The sequence below is a fragment of the Nanorana parkeri genome, unplaced genomic scaffold, assembly GCF_000935625.1.
Source record: "Nanorana parkeri isolate BGI_ZX_2015 unplaced genomic scaffold, ASM93562v1 scaffold305, whole genome shotgun sequence".
Taxonomy (NCBI): Eukaryota; Metazoa; Chordata; class Amphibia; order Anura; family Dicroglossidae; genus Nanorana; species Nanorana parkeri.
In genome coordinates, this window is record NW_017306573.1 from 1224480 (window position 1) to 1242064 (window position 17585).

General features: G+C 48.6%; 2 protein-coding genes across 2 annotated transcripts in view; both read right to left on the reverse strand.

Annotated features, from left to right (window-relative positions):
- LOC108788099 (zinc finger protein 62 homolog) overlaps window positions 1–17585 on the reverse strand; it is a 949422-nt gene that overhangs the window by 827220 nt on the left and 104617 nt on the right. The window lies entirely within an intron of this gene.
- Window positions 1195–17585, reverse strand: part of LOC108788079 (zinc finger protein 850-like) — a 43759-nt gene continuing 27368 nt past the window's right edge. Inside the window, exons 7-8 of the mRNA XM_018557812.1 lie at window positions 10847–11735; window positions 1195–2336 (exon numbers count right to left, since the gene is read on the reverse strand). Coding sequence (XP_018413314.1) covers window positions 1335–2336; window positions 10847–11735 — 1891 coding nt within the window. The 3' untranslated portion in view covers window positions 1195–1334. The remainder of the gene's footprint in view (window positions 2337–10846; window positions 11736–17585) is intronic.

Sequence of the window (17585 nt, forward strand, 5' to 3'; positions counted from 1 at the left end):
TATTTTTGGGAAGGTTTCCCCAGTCTCTATGTCCTGTATGGAGTCACCTTGTAAGAGATCAGATACAGAGAGATATGTATTTACATTCCGTGTGTGACTGACTTCCTCCCCACCTGCAAACACATTCAAACGACAGACCAAGGTCACATGATCCAGTAATTGTTCTTTTTTAGGGTAAAGGGGAACACAGGAACAGGAAATGACACCTGAGAAGCAACGAGTATTCCAGAGAACAGATCATGTGACCTGAACTGATCACAATACAGTACTAGAGCTTGGTCGGCCTTCACAGAGAGCAAGCAGAGCATTTCCGGGGCCACGCAGGAAGGTGAAGATCAATCCAAGGAATAGAGAACGATGCTGGCCACACACGGTTGGATTTCTCTCATTCACTCATTATCCACAAGGAACAGCTCCCTTGCTGGCTACGGTATTCAAACAGCCAGCTTCTGCAGCAGTCAGAGTCCCTGAACAATGACTGCATCTGATTTGAGGAGTCGCTGTTAAGCCAACACTCCCCCTTCCCCCCCCCTACAGCTCATTGGTGGCTCTGCGGGTTTAGATTTTATGGGGTGCGGTGCTGTATCGGGGGTTTCGAAGAGTCCGTCCACCAACACATGAAGTTCTAGCCCGGGTCTGGTGGGCTGCCTTTGGCTTCTTCTAGCTCTGGAGGACCTCATGAAGATTCGGGTTGGGTAGTATTAGTCCTGACATTTTGAGCTGTTTTGAGTTACTGGGAATTGTAGAACTTAAAGTGCACATGTGCCATATCTAACCCCCCCTCCCAACCCCCTAAATAAAAACCTTAACTTTGGAAGCTGTGCCCAAAAAAACACAGGCAGGGGGCTAATGACTAGTCACTGGCCTTGCCCGGTGTCTCCCTACAGCTGACCTTCTCCCATTGCTGACTTGCCCTGCCTTGTTCTGCACTGGCGGAGGCCATCCTGGTAGAGGCAGGGCTTCGCTTCCTCATATCAGAGCCTCCAGCCAGGAGAACAGTGAGAAGCACAGACATGACATCGCCAATTCTCACAGGACTAGCAGTCAGAGGTAGCAGTGCCTTAGGTCTCAGGCTGAAAAGAGGGCTATGAGGCCATAGGCGCCCTCACCGGGAACTCGCAACAAAAGGTCAAATTTTAAGGGCACTGCTTAGAAACCATTCCCTAGAACACGGCAAACCTTCACTTTTTGAGATCAGGTCCATGGCAAAGGTATGAATTCAGTAGTAAGAGTGCTTGCTCTCCGTGGTCAATTGTTGGGCTGTCAGGCACCCATGGCAGCTCCAACACAGTCAGCAGGTATCCTCCCAATCTCATACAGCAGAGGAAGATGTTTCATCCATATGAAACACTTTCCGCACACTGAGCATGTAGTGGGTGCTTCACAGTGTGTCTTTTTTGGTGTGCAAGAAGGTATCCCTTACTGGCAAAGCTTTTCCCGCACTCCGGACAGGAAAAAGGGCGCTCGCCTGTGTGGGTTCTCTGGTGCGTAAGGAAGTGTCCTTTTTCAGTGTAGCTCTTTCCACACAACGAACAGGAAAAAGGCCTCACGTTTGTGTGAGCTTTCTGGTGTTTAAGTAGGTGACCCCTCCGGGTGAAACACTTCTCGCACTCCGAGCATGCAAAAGGACGTTCGCCCGTGTGGTTCCTCTGGTGTAGGAGCAGGTATGCTTTGTCAATGAAACATTTACCACACTCGGGACAGGAAAAGGGACGCTCGCCTTTGTGACGCATCTCGTGTCTGAGGAGGTTGACCTTCTGGGTGAAGCTTCTCCCGCACTCGGAACACGAAAAAGGACGCTCGCCCGTGTGGGTTCTCTGGTGCGTAACGAGGTGTCCGTTGGAACTGAAACACTTCCCGCACTCTGAACATGAAAAGGGCATTTCACCAGCGTGCCGTTTCAAATGGGTAATGAAGTTCTCCTTCTGTGAGAAACATTTCCCGCACTGGGAACAGGAAAAGGGCTTCTCGCCGGTGTGGACTCTCTGGTGTTTGACAAGACCCGATACCGTCGTGAAGGACATCTCGCACTCGGAACACGGAAAAGGCTTTTCGTTGGCATGGTATTTCTGGTGCCTGACGAGATGCGATTTGGTGGCAAAGGATTTCCCGCACTCGTCGCAGGGGAAGGGCTTCTCTCCGCTGTGAGATCTCTGGTGCGCCACGAACTGGGACTTCTCCATAAATGACTTCTTGCACTGGGGACACGAGAACGGCTTCTCCCTGGTGTGATACTTCTGGTGTTTCTTGAGCTGCGACTTTGCCGTGAAGGATTTATCGCACTCCGTGCACGAGAAGATCTCCTCGCCGGTGTGAGTCCTCTGATGTACACGCAGCTCGCATTTTGTCTTCAAAGATTTCCCGCACTCCGAGCAGCGATAGGGCCACCCCCGGTTGTGGTGCGCGACCTGTGCTGAGCGACGTGGAGAAGCGTTCTTACCTTCTGGGAGTGGCCCCTCGTGGGCGTGCGTCCTCTGATGGACAACAAGGTGTGACCTCTTCCTAAAACACTTCTCAGAACATGGAAAGGGATCGTTGTCTCCCGGTAGACCAGCATCTGGATCATCGGAAGAAGATTCCTCAACATTCATGGGATCCGGTGATCTATCGGCACTGTGAGATCTTAGATGGATATTGGGGGTAGTAGTACGTGACCTTTCAGGAGATTCCTGGGGTGCTGATGATCTATCTTCCCTGGAGGGTCTGTGATGACTTGCAGCGGTGGAGTCTACTCTTGGAGAACGTTCCGAGACGCCATTATCTTCCGATTTATAACCTAGAGAGAACGTTACATTTCCTGGTGAGTTATTCAGAACATCAACATCGTCATCAGTTGGAAAGAAACTCTTTATTATTATTCAAAGTACATTAAAGGAGAACTATGGGGTCAGGGCTTTTCCCCATAGTTCTCCTAAGGGTCACGGGAGGACACATACTAACCCCCTCCCCTCACCCAAAGCTCAGTATATAGGGAGCTACAGCTTTGCTGTCATTGTTGTGGGGAGGAAGCTGAGCTGTTTATGTCTTACCCGGGTAAAGATCTGAAGAAGATTCCTCCTCTTTACATGTCCCAAACTCCTCCATAGACTGCTGATCTCCACCGACATACGTCCCCTCACCTTCTTCTTTGATCTCAACCTTCACGTCAGTCAGTTTATCCTAAAACAAGAGAATGAAGTGAAATCATTATTTTTTTACATTTGGAGATTAGTGAATTAAGACCACATAGCTGAAGATGATCCTTTAAGACTTTGGAGTACCAAGACCCCCCCCAATAACAGATACCTGATGGTGGTGTAGGATGTTCTGATGTTCCTGTGTGGAATCCTGGGAGTGCAGAGGACAGGTCTGAGGGACCTCATGATGTTCCTCCATGGAATCCCGGGAATACAGAGGACGGGCCTGAGGGATCTCCTGATGTTCCTGTGTGGAATCCCGGGAATACAGAGGACGGGCCTGAGGGATCTCATGATGTTCCTCCATGGAATCCCGGGAATACAGAGGAAGGGCCTGAGGGATCTCATGATGTTCCTCCATGGAATCCTGGGAGTACAGATGAAGGGCCTGAGGGATCTCCTGATGTTCCTGTGTGGAATCCCGGGAATACAGAGGACGGGCCTGAGGGATCTCATGATGTTCCTCCATGGAATCCCGGGAATACAGAGGAAGGGCCTGAGGGATCTCATGATGTTCCTCCATGGAATCCCGGGAATACAGAGGACGGGGACATCTCTCTGGTGGGTTCCTCTTACTGGATCCATCTGTAGGAAACACACACAGTGACTGAATACATTGTTTCTATGTGTGTATCAGATGATGGGGGATCTAGGTGGACCCTCCGTACTGCTCTCTCCTCTTACCCGGTGATGTGAGGGGCGGCCGGTTCTCCATCATGACGTCCTTGTAGAGATCCCGGTGTCCTTCTAGATACTCCCACTCCTCCATGGAGAAGTAGACAGAGACATCCTGACACCTTATAGGAACCTGACACACACAATGATACAGTCACCATCCAGACACATCCCTTGTCTGTTCCTGGACCATGTCCCAGAATTCCCGGCACCGCTCACCTCTCCAGCTCAGTATATAGGGAGCTACAGCTTTGCTGTCATTGTTGTGGGGAGGAAGCTGAGCTGTTTATGTCTTACCCGGGTAAAGATCTGAAGAAGATTCCTCCTCTTTACATGTCCCAAACTCCTCCATAGACTGCTGATCTCCACCGACATACGTCCCCTCACCTTCTTCTTTGATCTCAACCTTCACGTCAGTCAGTTTATCCTAAAACAAGAGAATGAAGTGAAATCATTATTTTTTTACATTTGGAGATTAGTGAATTAAGACCACATAGCTGAAGATGATCCTTTAAGACTTTGGAGTACCAAGACCCCCCCCAATAACAGATACCTGATGGTGGTGTAGGATGTTCTGATGTTCCTGTGTGGAATCCTGGGAGTGCAGAGGACAGGTCTGAGGGACCTCATGATGTTCCTCCATGGAATCCCGGGAATACAGAGGACGGGCCTGAGGGATCTCCTGATGTTCCTGTGTGGAATCCCGGGAATACAGAGGACGGGCCTGAGGGATCTCATGATGTTCCTCCATGGAATCCCGGGAATACAGAGGAAGGGCCTGAGGGATCTCATGATGTTCCTCCATGGAATCCTGGGAGTACAGATGAAGGGCCTGAGGGATCTCCTGATGTTCCTGTGTGGAATCCCGGGAATACAGAGGACGGGCCTGAGGGATCTCATGATGTTCCTCCATGGAATCCCGGGAATACAGAGGAAGGGCCTGAGGGATCTCATGATGTTCCTCCATGGAATCCCGGGAATACAGAGGACGGGGACATCTCTCTGGTGGGTTCCTCTTACTGGATCCATCTGTAGGAAACACACACAGTGACTGAATACATTGTTTCTATGTGTGTATCAGATGATGGGGGATCTAGGTGGACCCTCCGTACTGCTCTCTCCTCTTACCCGGTGATGTGAGGGGCGGCCGGTTCTCCATCATGACGTCCTTGTAGAGATCCCGGTGTCCTTCTAGATACTCCCACTCCTCCATGGAGAAGTAGACAGAGACATCCTGACACCTTATAGGAACCTGACACACACAATGATACAGTCACCATCCAGACACATCCCTTGTCTGTTCCTGGACCATGTCCCAGAATTCCCGGCACCGCTCACCTCTCCCGTCAGCAGCTCAATCATCTTCTGGGTGACTTCGAGGATCTTCTTAGAATTGGAGTGTGGTGAAAGTAGGATAATGGGACTTTGACTGTCACACCATTGTGGGGACAGACTGTGACTTGTCCTCTCTGTGCAATGCATAGACGACGTCTTCTTCACTACCGCACACTCCTGTATAATAAAGCAATTAGAAGACTACTTTACCTCTCCCATCATAAAGTGTTTTATGTAGTAAAAGAAATTATGTAATCTTAAAATCCAAGAATTGTCCTCACCTCTCCAGTCAGCAGGTAGATGACCTCCAGGGCGAGCTTCAGTATTATCTCATTTACATGACATATCTTTTCTCCGGCGTGTACGTGACTGACGAGCGGCCGGTCCTCCATCACGACGTCCTTGTAGAGATCCCGGTGTCCTTCTAGATACTCCCACTCCTCCATGGAGAGATAGACAGAGACATCCTGACACCTTATAGGAACCTGACACAATGATACAGTCACCATCCAGACACATCCCTTGTCTGTTCCTGGATCATGTCCCAGAATCCCCGGCACCGCTCACCTCTCCTGTCAGCAGCTCAATGATCTTCTGGGTGACTTCTAGAATCTTCTTGCTGATAGGTGTCTTGGCTTTCAAGGAGGGAGGTGGAGGCACTGAAGTAGGGAAAGGCTCTTGCAGACAGATGATGGTTTTTAATTGCTCACTGGACGGCTTATTCTCTACCTCATAATCCTGTGTTATAATAGATGGCAACAATTATCACTGTACATCCTCCCAGAATCCTCCTCACCTCTCCGGTCAGGTCTGTGTTTTATGAATAGAGATAAGAGTGATGTCATGTGACCTCCCAGAATCCTCCTCACCTCTCCAGTCAGCAGGTAGAGGATCTCCAGGGTGAGCCGTAATATCTTTTCAGTATTGCAATGGTCCTTGTCCATCCTCATTGATGATGTGGCCATGTCATCTGCAGCATACAGAACATTTGTCTTTGTAGATCACAGGACCCGTTTGTTAATGTATCCGGTCTATAAATGGCGGCTCTGGATGGACAGTTGAATAAATGGTTCTAAATTTAGGATGTATCCGGTCTATAAATGGCGGCTCTGGGTGGACAGTTGGATAAATGGTTCTATATTTAGGATGTATCTGGTCTATAAATGGCGGCTCTGGGTGGACAGTTGGATAAATGGTTCTATATTTAGGATGTATCTGGTCTATAAATGGCGGCTCTGGGTGGACAGTTGGATAAATGGTTCTATATTTAGGATGTATCTGGTCTATAAATGGCGGCTCTGGGTGGACAGTTGGATAAATGGTTCTATATTTAGGATGTATCTGGTCTATAAATGGCGGCTCTGGGTGGACAGTTGGATAAATGGTTCTATATTTAGGATGTATCTGGTCTATAAATGGCGGCTCTGGGTGGACAGTTGGATAAATGGTTCTATATTTAGGATGTATCTGGTCTATAAATGGCGGCTCTGGGTGGACAGTTGGATAAATGGCTCTATATTTAGGATGTATCCGGTCTATAAATGGATTACCGGGTGTAAATATAAAATATTGTATTACCTCCTCTGTTGCCAGTTCCAGCAATGTCTCCTCTCTACTCCCTCCCAACTCCACCTCTCACCCGGAACTTCTTATTTATAAGTGACATCACTTCCTGTTTTTGCGTTCCACTCAATATGAGTGAGTTTGCCATCTTGTGGAACGTGTCAGAACTACAGCCTTCATTTTTTGTTGTTGTAGTTTACATACTGTGGGAAAGAGGTAAAAGATTTGGCAGGTTTTGAACCCTGTCTGTGATGCCACGGGCATTGGGCTCCTGCCGTGGTAATTAGGTGGACTATATGCACCTTAGCTGCCCGGTTAGAGAGAAGCGTCTCATTAACCATCATGGTAAAAGTGAATAAGAAACTCAATCTTTTAAAGATCTGCTGTTCAATTAAACCCCCTCTCCTGCTGAATCATATGGTCCCATTAAGCCCGGCCCTGGATTTTGGTGTTAGGATGGCTCCTTACGCTTGGAGGCACTACTGGAGCCACCCTTGTGTGCATGCTCCCGGCATCGGACTACAGAGTGGCATGCTTTGCTGGCTGCACAAAATGAGAAACCCCAAGGACAGGTCTCTGCTCCACCTTATCAGTAGTACTTTGAAAAAGCCCAAGACCCTCAACCTCCTCATCCCAAGCTCAGGTGATGAAGTGCTCAGCTACTGTTGAGCAAGCTGCAGTAGTTTGTGTGAGATCTGAGCTATTATCCCAACCCATCGCCGAGGAGTTCGCCCAGTGGCGTGGGCTGGAGAAGGTGGCACATACTTTTGAAAACACGTCTAGTACGTTATGGGATTTTGTTCTGGATACCTCTTCGCTTGACTTCTACCGAGGGGAGAAGTGTGCTGGGAGACTCCCTACGTCGGAGAGCTGCCAAGAGCATTTAAAGGAAACCGAGTCTGCTGCAACCATGAGGAAAGCTACCAAGGGCATGTAAAGGAACTGCTCCAACCAGGAGGGGGGCAGCTACCCACATAGGTGAAGCAGTGCTGACCTGGCTGTATGGCAGAAGACAACACTAGAACCTTCTCGGCTGATCTGTAACTGCAGAATACATAGTCATGCAAAGGTAGAACTTAAATCCAGGAGGAGCTTGCTCAGGAAGAGCTTGTCCTACCACCCTAGGTGTGAATGCGGCCTACCCAGAGAGTTTGTCGCACCTGTTAAAGCTACAGAAGCTGAAGAGAAGTTAGTATTCTGCGTTCCTCACCCTCTCTCACATGATCGTTCAACAAATAAAACCTTTAAAACCTAAAATTATGCCGATCTTCTGGTACGTACCCAAAGCCAAGGAACATCACTGTAAGAGGACTGGGGGCATTCATAGTGTACACCTTCTAAGCCACTGGAGGGAATAGGAATACTTGTCTATTTGGAAGGGACTTTTTTTTGCCACCTTGCCTTCGATGGAACCAGAAGGAAGGGAGACCAGGTAATAGCTGCAACAAGCCTGCAGACCCGAGAACTCAACGAAGGGAGAACCGGACATCTAAAACCACGTTAGGTGGTTTAACTCTACAACATCAAACGCCAAAATGATCCTTTTGAATGGAGCGATCATTCATTGATTGTCATTAGAAAGTCAAACAGAGGACACATATGATAAAGTAACCGCTTTTATTGGGGTAACGGAACCAAAGCATCGAAAATGTCCAATCAGCTGATTTGTTGAAGAAACCGAGAAGCAACGAGCACTCCAGAGAGCACATCTTGTAACAGGAACCGCAAAGAAGCACAATATGGCTTTGCGAGGTCTTCTCAAAGTGTTCTTGTGAAGCAGAACTTCTCTGGGGTCTAATAGGCAGACCAGTGAAGATCGAACCAGTGAATGGAAGGTCACCTATAGCGCTGCAGAGGGTCCACTGAAGTTCTGTTGGCATTGTGGGACAGTAAGGGTGTGATTTGGGCTGCTTTGGTCAAGGGGTGGAGAAACGGCACATTTGAGTCCAACCAGATGTGAAGCTATAGGTGGAGTATGATGGGCTTTAGATACTGTGGCTCCCCAGAAGGCATGTTTTTATAGTATCATTTGGACTTACTGTGTATACATTTTATATGTTGGTTTTGTCTAGTAAATTTATAGATCAGCTTTAAATTCCAGTGTTTAGGGACAGTCAAGACTAATCATTTTGTGTGAGTGTTCCTCAGAGGATTGAGAGTTCCTCAGAGGAGGAGTTTAGATTGAGAGCTCCTTAGGGGAGGAGAGTTTGGTTTGAGAGTTCCTCAGGGGAAAAGAATTTGCTTTGAGAGTTCCTCAGGGGAGAAGAGTTTGGATTGAGTTCCTCAGGGGAAAGGAGTTTGGACTGAGAGTTCCTCAAGTGAGGAGAGTTTGGATTGAGAGATCCTGAGGGAAGGAGAGTTTGGATTGAGAGAGCCTCAGGGAAGGAGAGTTTGTATTGAGAGTTCCTCAGGCGAGGAGTTTGGATAGAGAGATCCTCAGGCGAGGGGAGTTTGGATTGAGAGATCCTCAGGCGAGGAGAGTTTGGATTGAGAGATCCTCAGGAGAGGAGAGTTTGGTTTGAGAGTTCCTCAGGCGAGGAGAGTTTGGATTGAGAGATCCTCAGGGAAGGAGAGTTTGGATTGAAAGTTCCTCAGGAGAGGAGAGTTTGGTTTGAGAGATCCTCAGGCGAGGAGAGTTTGGATTGAGAGATCCTCAGGGAAGGAGAGATTGGATTGAGAGTTCCTCATGTGAGGAGAGTTTGGATTGAGAGATCCTCAGGGAAGGAGAGTTTTGGATTAAGAGATCCTCAGGTGAGGAGAGTTTGGATAGAGAGATCCTCAGGGAAGGAGAGTTTGGATTAAGAGATCCTCAGGTGAGGAGAGCTTGGATAGAGAGATCCTCAGGCGGGGAGAGTTTGGATAGATAGATCCTCAGGCGAGGAGAGTTTGGATTGAGAGATCCTCAGGCGAGGAGAGTTTGGATTGAGAGTTCCTCAGGCGAGGAGAGTTTGGATTAAGAGATCCTCAGGTGTTGAGAGATTGGATTGAGAGTTCCTCATGGAATCAGAGTTTGGATTGAGAGATCCTCAGGCGAGGAGAGTTTGGTTTGAGAGTTCCTCAGGCGAGGAGAGTTTGGATTGAGAGTTCCTCAGGGAAGGAGAGTTTGGATAGAGAGATCCTAAGGGGAGGAGAGTTTGTATTGAGAGATCCTCAGGGAAGGAGAGTTTGGATTGAGAGATGGATTGAGAGATCCTCAGGGAAGGAGAGTTTGGATTGAGAGATCCTCAGGGAAGGAGAGTTTGGATTGAGAGATCCTCAGGGAAGGAGAGTTTGGATTGAGAGATCCTCAGGGAAGGAGAGTTTGGATTGAGAGATCCTCAGGGAAGGAGAGTTTGGTTTGAGAGATCCTCAGGCGAGGAGAGTTTGGTTTGAGAGTTCCTCTGGGGAAACTGCAATTGGAGTTGTGGGTGCAACGCCTTGTGGAGATACCAAACATTTCTGCCCCACTAAAGCCATCTGGGTAGCCAAGGAACCGAGGACACCATGTGCCTTGTATGCCCCAGTGTCCTTTGAGCTGTAAAGGGTCTATATCTAATGAATTTAGGAAGATGGAGTCTGCATATCGAACAATGTTTCGGCGGAATTACAATATAAGCCTAACATGTGTGAGATGGTCCAGTGAGAACATACACATCTAAATAATATGATCATTCATGAATGTTGCCCACGACGATAGAGATATGTTACTTTTTTTTTTAACGTTCTTCCTAATTTCCTTTCTTATGTCCAGATTCCTTCCATTTGATAATATTATTGAGACAACGTGGTCAAAAGTATCTTCACCTATGTCTGCCCTCCATCCATTTATAATGGCAATGGCATGGCTTAGTACACCTGTGCTCTCGGTGTTGTCTGGTTGGACAATATGCCTTGTGTTTTTCTTCTCAAGAGATGTTCCGACACTTTAAAAGTTACACAGCTGTGCTATGGAGAAAACAAGGCAGTCACCGTATGTTTGTATTTGGGTCTGAAAATGAAAAAGAAGGCTCACTCAGGTGACTTTGCTGGTGTGCAAGAAGATATTTCATCCTCATGAAACACTTTCCGCACTCCGAACATGAAAAGGGACGCTTGACAGCATGTCTCCTCTGGTGTACAAGAAGGTACCTTTTCTCTGCAAAACATTTTCCGCACTCCGGACAGGCAAAAGGGCGCTCGCCTGTGTGAGTCCTCTGGTGCGTGAGGAGGTGTACTTTCTGAGTAAAGCTTTTTCCACACAACGAACAGGAAAAAGGACGCTCGCTTGTGTGACTTCTCTGGTGTGTAAGAAGATATCCCTTCCGCGTGAAACACTTGTCACACTCGGAGCATGCAAAAGGACGCTCGCCTGTGTGATTTCGCTGGTGGACAACCAGATAACCTTTCTCAGTAAAACTTTTCCCACACTCTGAACAGGAAAAGGGACGCTCGCCTTTGTGACTTCTCTGATGTCTAAGAAGGTTCACTTCCTGAGTAAAGCTTCTCCCACATTCTGGGCACGAGAAAGGACGCTCGCCCGTGTGGCTCCTCTGATGGGTAAGTAGGCGTCCATTTGAAGTGAAACACTTCCCGCACTCTGAACAAGAAAAGGGCATTTCACCGGTGTGCCTTTTCAGATGGGTAATGAGGTTTCCCTTTTGCGAAAAACATTTACCACAATGGGGACACGAGAACGGCTTCTCGCCGGTGTGGACTCTCTGGTGCTTGACCAGATCCGATATCGTCGTGAAGGACAAGTTGCACTCGGAGCACGGAAAGGGTTTTAGCCCGGTGTGGACTTTCTGGTGTTTAACGAGATGCGATTTGGTGGCGAAGAATTTCCCGCACTCGTCGCAGGGGAAGGGCTTCTCTCCGCTGTGAGATCTCTGGTGCGCCACGAACTGGGACTTCTCCATAAATGACTTCTTGCACTGGGGACACGAGAACGGCTTCTCCCTGGTGTGATACTTCTGGTGTTTCTTGAGCTGCGACTTTGCCGTGAAGGATTTATCGCACTCCGTGCACGAGAAGATCTCCTCGCCGGTGTGAGTCCTCTGATGTACACGCAGCTCGCATTTTGTCTTCAAAGATTTCCCGCACTCCGAGCAGCGATAGGGCCACCCGGCGGCAGGTTGTCCTTGTTGAATAGACAACTGGGATCTGTATGTGGGACCGTTCTCCGCTTCTGAACATAGAAATGGACCTTCATGCTTATGCGTCCTCTGATGTGAAACAAGATGCGACTTCTTACTGAAACCTTGATCACATTCAGAACATGGAAATGGATCGTTATCTCGTGTTGTATCCGAATTATCGGAGGAAGAGTCCTCAGGATTAGATGGTTCTGGTGACCGATCCACACTGTGGTCTCTCAGGTGAATACTTGGGTTCATACCATGTGATGGTTCCGGAGATTCATCAGGAGTAGACAAATCCATGGATGTGTCTGCACTATAATGTCTGTGATTACCAGAGCTTACTCCGGGAGACAAGTGTGACCGGCTATCTTCTTCCAGTTTATGGTCAGGAGATACCTTTGAGGACCTCAGAAGATCAAGTCCATCTGTAGGAAAGAACATTTATGTCAATATTGAAGCAACTTCATTGTTTATGTTTTACAGGTACGCGTCATGGATGTTGGTCTAGTATCAGATGGTGTACAGTATCTCCTCATTTGTTGGGAACATGACGTTATATTGAGGAATGGAGATGGACCTTCATATGGTGTACAGTATCTCCTCCTCATTTGTTGGTCACATTACGTTATATTGAGGAATGGAGATGGACCTTCATATGGTGTACAGTATCTCCTCCTCATTTGTTGGTCACATGATGTTATATTGAGGAATGGAGATGGACCTTCATATGGTGTACAGTATCTCCTCCTCATTTGTTGGTCACATGATGTTATATTGACATGGTTTGTTAATCCTTAATATTTCAATAAAGATGTTTGAAGAAAAAAACAAAACAATGATACATACCTGTTCTGATATTTAAGGAAGACTCCTCCTCTTTAACTGGTACCATCATTCCAGCCTCCCCTGTAGTCAACTGATCACCTCTCACATACGTTTCCTCTTCTTCCTCTTTTATCTCAACTTTAATATCCATAATTTCTTCACCCTAAACCAACGAAATGGTACAAAGTACAACTTTCAAAATGTAGACATTATTAATCGAGACTACATCGAGGAATACATATTATATAATACACGTCTAAGCTCTAGATCCTTAACTTCACCTACCTGATCATGGTGAGCGATCTCCTGATGTTCCTGTGTGGAGTCCCGGGAATACAGAGGACGGGGACATCTCTCTGGTGGGTTCCTCTTACTGGATCCATCTGTAGGAAACACACACACTGACTGAATACATTGTTTCTATGTGTGTATCAGATGATGGGGGATGTAGGCGGACCCTCCGTACTGCTCTCTCCTCTTACCCGGTGATGTGAGGGGCGGCTCATTCTCCATCACGACGTCCTTGTAGAGATCCCGGTGTCCTTCTAGATACTCCCACTCCTCCATGGAGAAATAGACAGAGACATCCTGACACCTTATAGGAACCTGACACACACAATGATACAGTCACCACCCAGACACATCCCTTGTCTGTTCCTGGATCATGTCCCAGAATTCCCGGCACCGCTCACCTCTCCCGTCAGCAGCTCGATGATCATCTGGGTGACTTCTAACATCTTCTGCTCATGTTCATCTTTAGGATTTGATTGAGGCGGAAGTAGGATAGGAGGACTTTGGTGGTTGGACATTCTTGGTGACAAATTGTGATCTCTCCTCACTCCATTATTCTTCAAAGACATCTTCACTATCGTACAATCCTGTATAATACAGCAAATAATATCATAGGGTCTGACTATCTCATCCCTACTTTCATGTATGTGTTATACTGAACTCCCAGAATCCTCCTCACCTCTGCGGTCAGCAGGTAGATGACTTCCAGGGCAAGGTTTAGTATCATTTTATTTAGGTGACATTGCCTTTCTCCAGTGATCATATGACTCAAGGTCTTCTGATCCTCCATCATGACGTCCTTGTAGAGATCCCGGTGTCCTTCTAGATACTCCCACTCCTCCATGGAGAAATAGACAGAGACATCCTGACACCTTATAGGAACCTGACACACACAATGATACCGTCACCATCCAGACACATCCCTTGTCTGTTCCTGGACCATGTCCCAGAATTCCCGGCACCGCTCACCTCTCCTGTCAGGAGGTCAATCATCTTCTGGGTGACTTCTAGGATCTTCTTGCTGATACATCTGTCAGTTGTCAGGGGATGATGTGGAGGCACCAGAATGGAGGACGGTCCACGGGGAAAGATCACGGGTGTTCCTCCGTCACCAGAGGTCTTTCTCACTACTTTATAATCCTGAATAAAAAGAGACCATTACCAATTATCACCGCGCACATTCCCAAAATCTGGTCCTCATTATGGCGGCCATATGATCTAAAGATATCTCCAAACAAAGATCAAGAAGACCTTCTATGGTAATTATGAGACATCAACTAAAGGAGCATTATGGGGAGAGTGAAATACTCATCCCCATAATTAGAACTGACGTGCGACACAAGCTATCACGTGTCGGCTCTATCGGTCGGGAACTGAGAGATCACATACCGCCGATCACTCAGCTCCCGGACCTCCCAGAATCCTCCTCACCTCTACGGTCAGGTCTGTGTTTTATTACTAGAGATGTCATGTGACCTCCCAGAATCCTCCTCACCTCTCCGGTCAGGTCTGTGTGTTTTATTACTAGAGATAAGAGTGATGTCATGTGACCTCCCAGAATCCTCCTCACCTCTCCGGTCAGGTCTGTGTTTTATGACTAGAGATAAGAGTGATGTCATGTGACTTCCCAGAATCCTCCTCACCTCTCCGGTCAGCAGGTAGATGATCTCCAGGGTGAGATGTAATATCCTCTCCGTCAGGTGACTCCGGTCCTCATTCATCCTTATTGACGTGGTCATGTGATCTATAGAGGAGGATCCTCTCTCTAGACAGGGATTAAACAGACTTTGGTCATGTTACGTGGCCTACCACTTCCTGGCTGAGTTGCTGTTGTTCCCAGTTGCTTCCACTTTGTTATAATCCCAGTAACAGGTGACCGCGGAATATTTAGTAGCCAGGAAATGTCACGGATGGACTTATTGCACAGGTGACAACCTATCACGGTACCACGCTTGTAGTCACTGAGCTCCTGAGAGCGACCCGTTCTTTCACAAATGTTTGTAGAAGCGTCTGCATGCCGAGGTGCCTCATCCTATACACCGGGGGCCATGGAGGTGATTGGAACACCTGAATCACATGATTTGGAGGGGTGTCCCAATACTTTTGGCAATATTGTGTATATTATAATCCTCTATGTGTGTAGCAGCATCTGATGGAGATGAAATACATCACAGTGACTATGGAGGACGGACATGACGGGGGGGAGGGGTTACTGGGTGAAATATAAAATAATATCTTCTTACCTCCTCTGCTGCCAGTCCCAGCAATGTCTCCTCTCTACTTCCTCCCTGCTCACCTCTCACCCGGAACTTCCTGTCGGTTGGAACAATAGAGACTTCATGTCTGCATGTTTCATGCACCATTAGATTGCCACCTTGTGGGGAATGTAAGAACTGCAACCTGTTTTTTGTTTTTTTTTACATTTTGCCCACAGCCTCATGGTCCATTCTTCTATGGCGCAGACATCTCAACTCTTCCGGAAGTTCCAGGAGTCTCCCGTTTTTATCTAGCGGCTCCCTGCCGCCCCCAAGTGAAACACAGTATCCCGGAGAGTAGGGATTAGTGAGGGGCTCGGGCGTGTTCGCAGCTCCACGTGCCGAGCCTGGCCGGAAAGCTGACAGCGCAAATCACAGGTACTGAGGCATGTTCCCCGGTCCGCAGCTGCAGAGATCGGGAAATGTCTCAGTAGCTGTGATTCGCTGCTCGGCCTTTTGGCTAAGATCAAGTGTAGTATCTGTTCTTATCAGTTTTCGGTGGGGAAAAGAACCGTCCTTGCGGGGGATGGTTACTTAGTACTCGCTGGAGTGAAAGAGCGTGTGGGGCGGCTTCCTGTGAGAGGGGAACCGCTCAGTACATGGCTTTCTGACTGAACGGATGCGAAGCTTGGTCAGGCTCGAGGGTTCGGGGGCGGCAGAAGCCCGTGGTGTTGTGCCCCCTGGGGGTGGCGTCCCAGGGGTGCGCAGAAAGTCACATGGGTATGGGACCCCACTTGACTCACTGTGCACTTGGTCACACACCACCTTGCTTTTTCTGCACAACGCCTCTTGGACAGGCCTTATGGCTAGTCCGGGGCAATATTTTTGCACTCCGGCCCCTAAGGCCTGTCAGCGTGGTGCACTGGCACTTTAGTATTATCTATTGCACTCTATGCACGATGCACGATTGATTTTTTGATTGAAACCCACAGAATGCGGAAGGTGCAGGTTCCTTCGGGGCCTATTCCTGATGTAGGGAGGAGGTTCTGTGCCTCTTACGGGGTTCTCTGCCTCCTCCCACCCAGGAAGTGGGTCTCTCTTCGGGAGAGCCCACTTGCCAAGTACTATTGCGGACCTGTTTCGGCCTTCGGGTTGGTGGACCATAGTATCTCAACCCCTGTCAGGAGCCTTGCGCCCCGGGGGGTCGGGAAAGTAGGTCCCTTCTTTCGAAGGACCTTGCACCCTTGTGCACGTTTTTGTGTGCTGTGATTTCACGGTTCACTTTTTTTGTTCACAGGGGGAAGTTTGTTTAGATGCACGTCCACGGGCTTCTAAGTAAAAAATTAATCTGTTCTTATCAGTTGTCGGGAAAGAACGGCTGCCGTCACCTAAGGAGAGGGGTAGATGGCAGCTCAGTATTTCCTGGCGTAATTGGTGGGGGACTGGATGAGGTTCCAGGCCATCGAAGCTTTCGAGCCTTGTGATGGGTGGGCTCCGGCGGAGGGATCTCTGAAGGCGCCCTGCCTCCTGAGAGGAACGGATGCGAAGCTTGGTCGAGGGTTCGGGGGCGGCAGAAGCCCGCGGTGTTGTGCCCCCTGGGGGTGGCGTCCCAGGGGTGCTCAGGAAGTCACATGGGTATGGGACCCCACATGACTCACTGATCACTCGGTCACACACCACATTGTTCTTTTCTGCACTTCGCCTTCAAGACAGGCCTTATGGCTAGTCCGGGGCAATTTTTTTGCACTCGGCCCCTAAGGCCTGTCAGCGTGGTGCACTGGCACTTTAGTATTATTTATGCACTCTATGCACGATTGGCTTTATTTTTCAAAAGCTTTTTGACCCACATTTTGCTGAAGGTGCAGGTTTCTTCGGGGCCTATTCCTGAAGCTGGGAGGAGATTCTGTGCCTCCTATGGGGTTCTCTGTCTCCTCCCACCCAGGAGGGGGGTTTCTCTTCGGGAGATCCCCCCTGCCTAGTACTGTGAGGGACCTGTTTCGGCAGGTCCCCAAAGGAAATGGTCCACGGCCTTCGGGTTGGTGGACCACCAGTCTCAACCCCTGTCAGGAGCCTTGCGCCCCGGGGGGTCGGGGAAGTAGGTCCCTTCTTTCGAAGGACCTTGTGCATGTTTTTGTGTGCTGTAATTTCACGGTTCACTTTTTTTGTTCACAGGGGGAAGTTTGATGCACGTCCACGGGATGAGCCAGAATGGTGGAGGAAGCAGCTCAGCCCGGAGCTGTGAGCGAGGAGACCGAGTGAAGAGCGAGGAGGAGGAGGAGGGGGGATGCCTGTAATAGGTGTGGGACAGTGAGGGGAATGTTGACCGAAGAACTTCAACTTCCAGCCTCCTCTGTATCTGTACTACAACACCCATTATTGCCTGCCCCAGTCTGTAGAGCAGGGGTAGCAAACCTCCGGCCCTCCAGCTG